Source organism: Copadichromis virginalis, linkage group LG5, assembly GCF_057382275.1.
Source record: "Copadichromis virginalis isolate Kocher_CV1m ecotype Utaka linkage group LG5, C_Virginalis_male_GT1.1, whole genome shotgun sequence".
In the NCBI taxonomy this organism is placed as follows: domain Eukaryota; kingdom Metazoa; phylum Chordata; class Actinopteri; order Cichliformes; family Cichlidae; genus Copadichromis; species Copadichromis virginalis.
In genome coordinates this window covers 1370022-1380312 of record NC_140622.1, presented here as the reverse complement: position 1 = coordinate 1380312, position 10291 = coordinate 1370022, and the positions used below count along the sequence as shown (strand labels likewise).

At 40.1% G+C, this 10291-nt stretch overlaps 1 protein-coding gene across 1 annotated transcript; it reads left to right on the top strand.

Annotated features, from left to right (window-relative positions):
• The first annotated feature begins 796 nt into the window (after positions 1–796).
• Positions 797–9921, top strand: LOC146708705 (acidic mammalian chitinase-like). Its single transcript, XM_085455515.1, has 12 exons — positions 797–856; positions 1138–1226; positions 2847–2876; positions 2998–3202; positions 5499–5555; positions 5645–5810; positions 6283–6407; positions 6556–6679; positions 8170–8352; positions 8525–8641; positions 8764–8890; positions 8985–9921. Exons 2-12 carry the CDS (start codon positions 1208–1210, stop codon positions 9191–9193), a joined length of 1362 nt encoding a protein of 453 aa, XP_085311641.1. The 5' UTR covers positions 797–856; positions 1138–1207; the 3' UTR covers positions 9194–9921.
• Positions 9922–10291: the final 370 nt, after the last annotated feature.

The following is a 10291-nucleotide window of genomic DNA, read 5'->3' as shown; positions in this document are numbered from 1 at the left end:
ACCTTCCGATTACAAGGCGAACTCCCAACTCTTGAGCCACGATCATCCGATAACATGATAGATGTAGATTAGCATCTTGTTACTGTGCAGTGTTCTGCTGTGAAAGATTCAGTTCTGATAATCATCTGATCAGAATTGTTTTAGTGACAGACCTATAGATCACTAAGCAGATATTTTTAATGTTGTGCCTGATTAGTGACATACACAAGGAAAAACGTCAACACAAAGCAGATTCCAGTGATTGCATTCCATGCATAGTCCACTGCTGCTCAAACATTTAAGAAATTCATATTTAGGCTGCTTGCTTAAAGGTTAAGGATAGCTAACTGTACTGTATGTAGTTACTTTATATACAGCTGGATATAGCTGTATTTTGTGACTTTTAATATAAATCTATCCTTGTTTTAACTCTACTTTGAATTAATTTGTAATGTGTAACTACAGCTCTCATGTCTTTGCTGTGGATATTCATGCTCACCCGGAGATGAAAGCTAATAGTTTTGAATTCAATTCAAACAAAAGTTGCCTCAAGTCACTGTACTTCTACAATAATAGAGCAGTGTATTATTGTAGGGTTTGTTTGATGATCATTGGTAAATTCCAGTGACTAAGTAAAAGCTGATTACAGTTATCATTGCGATATCAGTTACTTATCTAATTGGGTCAAATTCTTAACTGGGCTTGGCAGGTCTTACTAGAAGGGGGTGGGGGTGGGGGATTATTAGGCACATCAGACTCCCACCACTCTGAGCTCTTATCAGCTGCACTTTGACACCTTCTATTAGTCATTAGGATGATATAAATCTGACCCACTCAAACAAGCTCTCAAATCTGCTTCAGTTCTTCTTGTCAAACGGTAATGAGATCATCATTGTTTTTGTCTGGTTTGGTTGCTTGTAGTGCATTTTATAGTAGCTACATGTAAGCCTAAAATTAAAGATAAATTAGTTATTAGGTTTTTTTATTATGTATGTTTTAATAATTAATTGTTACAAGTGCATCAAAGTTTAATCTAAGTTTTGTCCGTTTGTAAAACGCAGTCTGTAAAATTTTGCTCAAGTGAAGCTTAGCTAGTTAATTAGCAAAAAATGTTTCTGTGACAGCACTTAATGTCTGATTTTGTTACTTGTGTGCCAGTGAATGAAACTGATTCACTCATTTGGAAGTTCACTTCTACGAAAGGAAACCCGTGGAACCTGAAAGCAACATGGGGAAACTCCTCATAGGTAAATTTCATTAAATATTACATTCATTTATTCATCCATTTATACAATAGTTGTCCTTTGTTTATTTATTCAGAAGTAGAGCATAAGGAGAAGTTAGTAGTTTGAGAGGTACAGGTTAAATATGGTTTGGCTGAAACAAACCACATTTGACTATTTTATGTGCTGAACGGTTCGGAGTATGACCCCTGTTTGTAGTCCCAACATGAGCTGGTGGAAGGTGTCCTAGCTGAGGACTTCATTTTCCTGCTCAGGACAATAACATAAAGACTGAGGAGTGTGACTCGGAGCGCAGTATTCCAACAGTATCCTGTTATTAGACTGGAGGCAGCTGACAAGTATTACAAGATAAGTTTAGTTTGGGTCTGGTCAGCCATAACTGAACAAAATTGGGGGGGGGGGGGGTTCGGTGGCAGGCCCCCTGGGGTGGATGAGTTTCTCAAGGTGGGAAATTGAGACGCGTATTGGTCTGGCATTGGCAGTGGTTCATGTTTGTTGTGAGGCAGAGACAGATGGGCATGAAAGCGATGCTGTTCATTTTACTGGTCAGGCTACATTCCTATTCTCAACTCTGTCCGTGAGTAAAACTGCCTCAAAGAAAGAGTTAAAAATGTGACATAAATAGACTTCCTCCATTGGGTGTCTGACCTCAACCGTGGAGATAGGGTGTGGACCTTGGAGGCCTTTCGGGAGGGGCTCAGAGTAGAGTCCCTAGTCCCCCACTGTCATGAACTGGCTGTGTGGAGGCAGATGAGGACCCAAACGCAAAACTCACGGAGACAAAAAGCTGAACTCAAAATCACTGCTAACTGGGAATGCTAACTGAGGACCGAGGGAACACAGAAAAGCACGGAGGTTCGGGGAGGAGACGTTGACGACGCGAAACCGAACTGAGGGAGACATGCACATAAATACACAGAGGGTTAACGAGGGAAGTGGGAGCACACAGGAAACACAGCTGACACAGATAATCATAACAAGACACGGCAGGAGTAACACAACACTGACGGGAGACTGTCAAAGTAAAACAGGAAGTACACAGAGGTGCAGACAGGAGGAGAGAGAGAGACAGGAGAGCACAGGCATAGCAGGCTGGGGAAACATGGAATAAAACACAAGGAGGGGAGACGAGGGCTCACAGATACACAGATAACTTAACAGAGCAACCCAGGACCCATGGCCTAAATAAAGAACAAAATACAAAAATACATGAAAACTAAGAATGCTGGGCCAACATGGCCCAGGATCATGACACCCACATGAAAATGAGCAAATTGAAGTTATTTAGGCGTCTGATTAGGATGCCTATTTGGTGTCTCCTAGGTGAGGTGTTGCAGGAATCTAGGCTTCAGGACAGACCCTGGGTATGCTGGAGAGATTAAATCTGTCAGCTCCCTTGACAAGCCTCGGTGTTCCCACACAGAGCTGGAGGAAGTGACAGGGAAGGGAGAGGTCCTGGCATCTCAGCTTGTACTGCTACTTAGACTGCTGCAACCTTGACACGATTAGGCAGCAGAAAAATGATGGATGGAGTTTGTGACATAATCTTCTGTATTCTATGTTGTCTCTAAGTTTTATAGTTTCTAGGTAACCTGATTTACTTTTTTTCCATCTCTTTCTCAGCTCTGGGCATTCTATTCATTCTACATAATGGTAAGTATTTCATTTCGTTGTTCTCGTGACAATGACAATAAAGTTTCTGATTTGTATTTAGTGATCGAGTCATCTCATCACCATGATGGTTACAGAGAAAACCGAATGTGTCTTCCTTCAGTTTCATCTAGTAAGCTGGTGTGTCATATGACCAACTGGGCCCAGTACAGACCAAGTGCTGGCAAATTCACTCCAGACAACATCGATCCCTTCCTGTGCACCCATGTCATCTACGCTCTGGCCACCATTAACAGCTTCAACCAGATCAGCCCCGTTGAGTGGAATGATCCGCAGCTGTACAGCAGCCTCAACAGCCTCAAGAATGTGTGAGTTTGCTCAGTCATAGAGTCAGACTGGGCACCAATGTTAATTTAGACAACTACGACAGTCACAGTAAAGAGAAAGTAGACCCACTTTAAGAGATGATTGATGTTACAGAAGAGATAGGCTGAGTTGGAGGCAGGTGAGTAATTGCAAATCAAAAGTATGGTTGTTTGGTTGGGTGAGGAGAAATAAGAAACCTCTTCTCTGTAAAACAAAAATGGAAGCATGACTTAGCTCAGCAAAACAGCATCTGAACAAACCACAACTTCTTGATCATTGTTCTCTGAACAGACAAGACCAAAGTGCAAATGTCTGGCCAAAATGCATGGTGCCACGTTTGACAAAAGCATTTTAGCGTATTAGTACAAAGACCAAGCTCAGCCATGCTTGACAGTTGGTATGAGGTAGAGGGGTGATAATCTGGGCTTGTTTTGCAGCCACAGATTCTGGTTACCTGGTCATTGTGTCAACCATGAACTCCACTATGTAGCATTATACAGTCAATTATGAAGCACGAAGGCAAGTCTACAACAGAATGGTTGAATGGTGCTCTATCAGCTTTTCAAAGATTAGACTTCAACCTGATTACAGTTCTGTGCTGGACCTTAACCTGTTGAACCCTGATGCCCCTGGTACTGGGAGCAGAGAGGGAACATTTGCTTTCATGGGCTGTGCCACCAGGTCTGTTGTTTAAATGTAGACATGTATGGTATCCACAGAAACGTTACAATCTCAGGTAAAACCTCACAAACCGTTTCTATGATCACCAATAACTGCTATTCAATACCTAAGAACTTTCCACTTTCATAGATGGTACCATTTGTACCAAATTGCAAAACACTAGATATATATTTAATTAAACCTCTGCAACATTGCTCTGTTTCATTTCAGTAGCATTGATCTTTCTGCAGGTAATGTCCATATTTTGATTCTTTTTGGTGAGACTTAATCAGTTCATTTAAGGTAAATGTACTGATTCTTCTGTGGTGCTTATCTACTCTCCCAGAGCGCTCAAAGCGCTTTTTGGGCATGTCATCTTCAAGCAGGAGCCTCAGAATAGCCCTGGAATTCAAAAGGTTAAGAAAGCTGTGCATAAACACTCGCAACCTCAATGAATTCATGCAAAGTTGCAAAGAAATAGTGAATAAGAGCCAAAATTAGTCCACAATAATGTGAGAGACTGATGACATCATGCAGTTATTGCTAAATCCTGGGGTGCACCTAGTTTTCACACACCACTTCTGCACTTTGGCTCAGATTTTTTGTGTTTTATATGATGTTTTTTATATGATGATATGTTGTTAATCTCATGTTGTGTTCATCCAATTTTAACACCTGTTAAGAGAATTTTTTTTATTATGTCCAAATATGTCAAACCTTAGAAGAAACAGAAGTGCATTTTTTTCACCATGACTGTATCTGTGATCTCTAATCCCATCCCAACATTTTTTCATTATTTAGAAATAATTAGGATGAAAGTAAATAACTTATAATAAACAAAGGAGTCTTTCCAGGATCTTAAACTACACATGAGCATGTTTTTGGATGAAGAACATCAAGCAAAGGTCAAACCAGTGACAAATTAGAACCCTCGACCCAGAAACATCAAGCCTCAGTGCCACTTTTTGACAGATTTTCTTTTCATTTGCATCAGTATCAGGTCAGTAGTTTGATTATGGCAAAAGTTAAGTTACAATCCCAGTTAGCTATTAAGTGGTGCTAAGATTTCAAAAGGATGGCAGAGAAAAAGTGTGCAACAAAAAGCTTGGATTACAGTAGGATCTATTTGTAGAAAGCAAGTAATTGAGCTGGACATACTGGCAATATGACAGAATGTGAGCATCAGTGTGTTAAAGCAGCATCTGTATTTATCAGGTATTTAACCACCAAATGGAGCAAAAACAGATTTTCCCATTCAATTTTATCTAAATGGAGCTACCACAATATTTATCATTATCATGGTGTACCATCTAAATGCATCAGAAAACCTCTATAATTATCACCCAGTCCTACTGCAACCAGCCAGGGCTTCCAACCTGCTTCTGCCCTTTTCGGTGGATTGTTCAGGATTCTGTTATGTGCAGAATCCTTTTTCAGATCTCATTAAAATGTTGAGCAAAAAATAAAATAAAATTATAGCTAAGAATATTATATATATATAACTGTATGACATAAGCCATTGTTAATTCTCCAGGCAACCCATGGCTGTGAAATACACAGTCATCGGGAGTATAAATGGGGGTAAAGTGTTCTTGAATTATTTAAGGTCCTGTCTTTTCTCTGCCTCTCTATTACCAGCAACCCTGCTTTGAAGACTCTGCTGACTGTTGGAGGAACGGTCAATGGAGTCAGCCCGTGAGTTCCATCTACACCAGTTCTCATATTTTCGTATCTATTTCAAAAACCTTCCTTTATTACGGTTCTTTTTCCCTGCATTGCACCAGATTCATTGCTATGGTTGCCAGACCTGAGAGTCGTGCAGCCTTCATCAGTTCTGTTATCAGTTTCCTTCACACCCATAATTTTGATGGGCTAAACCTGGACTGGGAATATCCTGGACACAATGGCAGCCCAGTGGGGGACAAAGAGAAATTTACTCTACTGGTCACGGTAAACACAGCTCACATTGTCCTTAAATTTTCAATACAATACTAATGTATTATAATGGTGTATTATTTTTGTATTGTAATGTTTATCCTTCTTAAATGTTATTATATGTTATCTGTCATTAACTAGTGCATTGCAATTTTGTTACCAGAAAAGTCAGCCAATCCTGTTAAAATAGAGTCTATATACCTTTATGTAGGGCCCATATAGTAAACCTCACAAAGACATTAAATAAAATGTGGCCCAGGCCATACTGCATGTTTGTTTCTTTTAATGCAGTAGACTAGCACAGTGCGTACACATTAAAATCTATCAATACATGATCATATTACAGTATTTGGTCTGTTTGTGCTACTGATATACCTAATGGCATTAGATACGGTTTCTTGATTCAACTCCTCTGTTGTTAATGATGCCAGGGTGTGACCGATGAAACTAACTGGATCTAAGTTGCTTTAGTTTGGTGTGTCTATAGGAGCTGGCCAAAGCCTTTGAGGATGATGCAAAAGACAGCGGGAGGAGTCAGCTGCTGCTGTCGGCCAGTGTTGCTGGAATCCGTCAGACCATTGACAGAGCATACGAAGTTAACAAGATTGCACCGTAAGTTTAAGCATGTATGCGCATTTTCAACAAAGTAACACCAATCCATAAAGTAGGTGTCGTGTACTGAAATAGATATATCACTATTACTCATTTCAAATGACACAAAACCCCATTTTACATTTACTGTTCAATAAAAACCCAACAGACACTTTGACTTCATCAACATCATGACCTATGACTTCCACGGACACTGGGAGGCAGTAACTGGACACAACAGCCCTCTTTACAGTAGCTCTGCGGACCCTGGTTCACAAATTCATTACAATATAGTAAGAAACACACCAACACATCTACATCTTTCACTGTGTTCATGTGGATGAATAATAATGAATACTGATTTCATAATAACTGTAAAAAAAAAAACATTTTTAAATGTGAAATTAAAAAAGGATTTTTCATACTGATGAGAAAAAACTGGAAACACTAAGTACAGTACTGCTGCACTTAGTGACCAGTACCAACATTTTGTAGTACTAGTGCTAGACAGTCTCACAGAAACACAAAGTAGCACAGTAATACACAACTGAATGGCAACATGTTTTTTTTTCACATTTGTCACACTTAACTGTTTCGGATTATGAGAACAAATGTTATAATTATACAAAGATAATCAGAGTAAATACAAGACATAGTTTTAAAATGATGATTTCATTCATTCAGAGAAAAAAGCTATCGAAACCTACCTGAAAAAAGTAACTGCTCTCTAAACCTAACACCTGATTGTGCAGCCAAAACTGCACTCCAGCATTTGCAGTAACTAGAAATGACTCTTTCACCTGGAGGCCCAGGTCAGCCTACTCTTTAAAGAATTGTTGTAATTCAGCCACATTTGTGGGTCATTTGGATTTAAGGCCTGACTTTGATTAGGCCACTAAAAACCTTTTGTTTGTTTGTTTGTTTTTTTCGTTTGCTTTCAGATAGATATGATTTGAATTACTGCGTCACAGTTCCTTTAATGGTATGTTCTAATCTCTTAGTAAAATATTGTGGTCGGTGCTACCGATTGCTGCACTGAAGTCCAACTAGAACTAAACTAGATTCGATTAATGATTAAGGAAAGAGGAATTCTGGAGCAAGCTGGATGAAGTGGTGGAGTATGCCCCCTCGGGGGAGAAAGTGGCGATTGGAGCAGACTTCAGTTGAAATGTAGGTGAAGGGGACAAGGTGATGAGTAGGTGTTGGGTAGGTATGATGTTAAGGAGAGAAATGTAGAAGGACAGATGGCAGTCAGTCTTGCAAAAAGGATGTAAATGGCTGTAGGGAACATGTATAACAAGAAGAGGGAGGAACATAAGGTGGCATATGAGTGGAGGAAGGTGTATAAAGGTGGACTGCATCTTATACAGAAGTTACAGAAAGAGATAGGACACTGCAAAGTGGTGTCCTATCTGCCTTAGCCAGGCAGAACTAGATAGCGTTGTATAAGATGACTTTGAGATGAAGAGGAAACAGGTGAAGGTAGTGCCAATGATTAAATTGTGGAAGTTGAAGAACAGAGTTCATAGAAGAGTGGTAAGGAAGAGACTGGGGACGTACAGATGCAGTGCTTGTGGAAACTGCTATGAAAGTGTTTCGTGGACAGAATCAAGAAAAAATATATATATATATATAAAATATATGTATGTCTTACAGCTTCTCTGTCTAACTGATCTCTAAAGGAGATTCAGAGAAACAGGTAAAGCTGGTAAAGAAGTAATAAATTCTGAAGAATTTGGTACAGATTTACAGTTGAAATGAAGTTTCCTTTCCTTTTTTGTAGAACTCCTCTGTATTCTATTGGATATCCCTGGGAGCACCATCTGGAAAGCTGCTGCTAGGTTTCCCTACTTATGGAAGAACCTACCGTCTTAGCAGTGGGGCAAATGGCCTGGGAGCACCAGCTAATGGCCCTGCAGACCCTGGACCCTACACTCAAACTGCTGGATTCTGGGCCTTCTATGAGGTACAAAAGGTTCTTAAAAAGCTCTGATTGGTATATGCTAAAAGTCATCTATTCCTCAAAATATCTATTATTACCCTTGACTAACATCTGTGGGCAATTATATACAGCTATAGAGTATCACTATCACAAATTCACTGTTATCTGATGTAGGTCTATGTGTCCCTCTTATCAGATCTGTGACTTCATTAATACTGCTAGTGTTGGGTGGATCTCTGAACAAGAGGTTCCATATGCCACCTATGGGAGTTCCTGGTTGGGCTATGATGACAAGCGCAGCTATTCTTCCAAGGTAAAGAATTTCTGTGCTAAAACAGGAAGAGCTATGCTTTTTATTCATTTTTGTTGTGCTCTATTGAATTGTACCTGTAATTATTCTAAGAGTTCTTGCTTCCTTATATTGCTGTCCTGTAGGTTCAATGGATGACTGCCAACAACCTGGGAGGCGCCCATGTGTGGACTCTGGATATGGATGACTTCAGTGGATACTTCTGCTCAGCTGGCACATATCCTCTTATCAACCACCTCAGAATGTTGATGGGTAATTACTGTAAATTAGCTTCACTAACTTAGATTTGATTTTAAAAAATCTCTTGCTGTGTGCAACTTATATTTTTTCATGTCTCATTGTGCAGGCTTTACGCCAAAGCCCACCACCACTCCACGCCCTACCACCACTAGGGACCCAAGTGCTGACTTCTGCCGTGGCCGTCCTGATGGGTTATATGAAAACCCAGCTGACAAAACCACCTTCTTCCAGTGCTTCCAGGGAAACACCTACCTGCACCGCTGCCAGCCTGGCCTCATCTACTGGGACTCCTGCAAGTGCTGCAACTGGCCCTGAGCCACAGAAACATAAACTACAGAGCACAACATAATAAATGTTTAAGGCAATCGGTAATGTTTCAGTAAGATCTTTTCACAGCTCATGCTAAAACATCCTGGGTTTTAGCAGGAACAGAATATACGGTGGCGTGAGAAATTGTTCACTTCTTGATTTCTATTTGTTTTTTTGTATGTTTGTCACACTCAAATGTCTCAGATCGCTGAACAAATGTTCAAAATGTTCAACATTTTTAGGGTTGTTTATTATTATTAGGGGGAAAATACAAACGTACATGACCCTGTTTGAAAAAGTGATGCACCCCCCCTCGATTGCAGTTGCTGCTGCTAAAAGGGTGGCCCAGTCAGTTATTAGGTTATTAGGCAGCAATCAGTTTTTGTTGTTCACTTGGTTGGCTGTTGTAAAGGGGTTTCACTTGACCATGGAAATGATTCTGTGATCATCCACCTCTGTTATCTTCTGTGGAGGTCCAGGTCTTTTTGTGTTGCGCTTTCCTTCTTTCTCAGGATGTAACATTTTTCCAGGATGTATCATCAAGCTGTTTTTGCCACTTCTAATATTGTAGCAATTTGTCAGATGTATTTTTTTTTTGTTTTAAGGATGGCTTGTTTCAGCTACATGTAGAGCTTCTTTTGTCTGTTTACAGAAAACCTTCCAAATGCAGACACCGCACCTTATATCAACTCCAGGACTTTATCTTCTTAACTAACTGATAAAGGCTATTTCATGGGCAGGTTTGGGCAATTCCTTCATTATGTCATTGAGTCAACTGTCCATTTACTTTTGGTATCAGACAAGCCCCAGATGCAGGCGATATAAAGATGCCTCTGTGAGAAATCAGTGCATAACAGCAGGCTGCAAGTTGCTAGCAGGCAGAGCATACATGCAACACCATAACGAAGTAGCTGCATAGTATACAGGAACATCCATGCCGAGTATGACATTGCCACTCCCAAAGTCAAAAAATGAGAGACAACCCCCAGGGTGCTTGACTTACGTATAAAGATAGACAATGGCTAACCAACTGAACATATTAGCGGTCGACAAGCAAAAGAAGATGGCTGTAGTGGTAGATGTAGCTAAGTCAAGTAATATCGC

What these genes read in the sequence shown, in the direction of transcription:
- LOC146708705 (XM_085455515.1), top strand. An exon ending in CTCAACAGCCTCAAGAATGT is followed by an intron (nt 3,203 to 5,498) that starts GTGAGTTTGCTC and finishes CTCTATTACCAG; the next exon opens with CAACCCTGCTTTGAAGACTC. An exon ending in GAAGTTAACAAGATTGCACC is followed by an intron (nt 6,408 to 6,555) that starts GTAAGTTTAAGC and finishes AAAACCCAACAG; the next exon opens with ACACTTTGACTTCATCAACA.